This window comes from Trichechus manatus, unplaced genomic scaffold, assembly GCF_000243295.1.
Source record: "Trichechus manatus latirostris isolate Lorelei unplaced genomic scaffold, TriManLat1.0 scaffold00045, whole genome shotgun sequence".
Classification (NCBI taxonomy): Eukaryota; Metazoa; Chordata; class Mammalia; order Sirenia; family Trichechidae; genus Trichechus; species Trichechus manatus.
Genome location: NW_004443981.1, coordinates 2,566,225 through 2,567,118, shown reverse-complemented (window position 1 = coordinate 2,567,118; position 894 = coordinate 2,566,225). Strand labels below are relative to the sequence as shown.

Sequence of the window (894 nt, the reverse complement as noted above, 5' to 3'; positions counted from 1 at the left end):
CGTGCAGACACATGTACCCAAACCCCCATGAGCCATGTTCAGAAAGCTAAAAGAGGGCATGGGTAAAAGAGCCAATGGTCAGATTCTTTCTCTGGAAAGTTTCGGCTGAACAAAGAGCACCTTTCCCGACAGAGAGTGGCAGCAAACATACAGTCCAGGCTGAATTCAGAACAGCTCACACTGTCACTGGGTTCTATTCTAGGAAGATAATTTTACATCTGATTTTTTAACATTGCGAAGTTTAATAGCTTTCATTCCAAAGTATACAAAAATGCGTTAAGAAAATATCACAGCTTATTTTTTTAGTGAGAACGTTAATAATGACCATTAAAAGTACAACCAATGTTGACATTTATAAGAGTGACCTTCGCAAGGAGTTTCTCAGGAGTGCAGACAAGATTCTAAGGGAGGTGAGCATCCAGTTCAGACAACAAGAAAGTCCAGCGTTTGGGGCTCAATGTCTTAATAAATTTCTCAGTGAGTTACGATTCTCAGGAAGGAACCCACATGTTCCCATGTGTATCTGGTGCTTTGACATAAGGAATATTCCAAATCCATGGCCGATCTGGGGGGAAAAAAGATTATATGTAATATTTGTTTGAACTGGATCATAGGAAATTCACCCACCCGATGAGATAAAACCATTTTCTGTGCTCAATTCTACAAACTGTGAAGAACCTTTGGTAAACCAACCCCAAAAGACATTCCCTTTGGGACAACAGCTTTTAGAAAAGGTTCATGCTGAGACACAGGAGCTTTTAGAAAAGGTTCATGCTAAGACACAGGGCTTGCTGAACACGAGGAAGCAGGCCAGTGGAGACTGAGGGCCAATCCTGGCACTGCCACCCACTAGCTGTGTTACCTTGACCAGTCACTTGACCTCTCTGAGCCTCA

At 42.4% G+C, this 894-nt stretch overlaps 1 protein-coding gene across 1 annotated transcript in view; it reads right to left on the bottom strand.

Moving 5' to 3' along the window:
- Window positions 1-194: 194 nt before the first annotated feature.
- Window positions 195-894, bottom strand: part of TDP1 (tyrosyl-DNA phosphodiesterase 1) — a 74,689-nt gene continuing 73,989 nt past the window's right edge. The window contains exon 14 of the mRNA XM_023731654.1: window positions 195-565. Coding sequence (XP_023587422.1) covers window positions 492-565 — 74 coding nt within the window. The 3' untranslated portion in view covers window positions 195-491. The remainder of the gene's footprint in view (window positions 566-894) is intronic.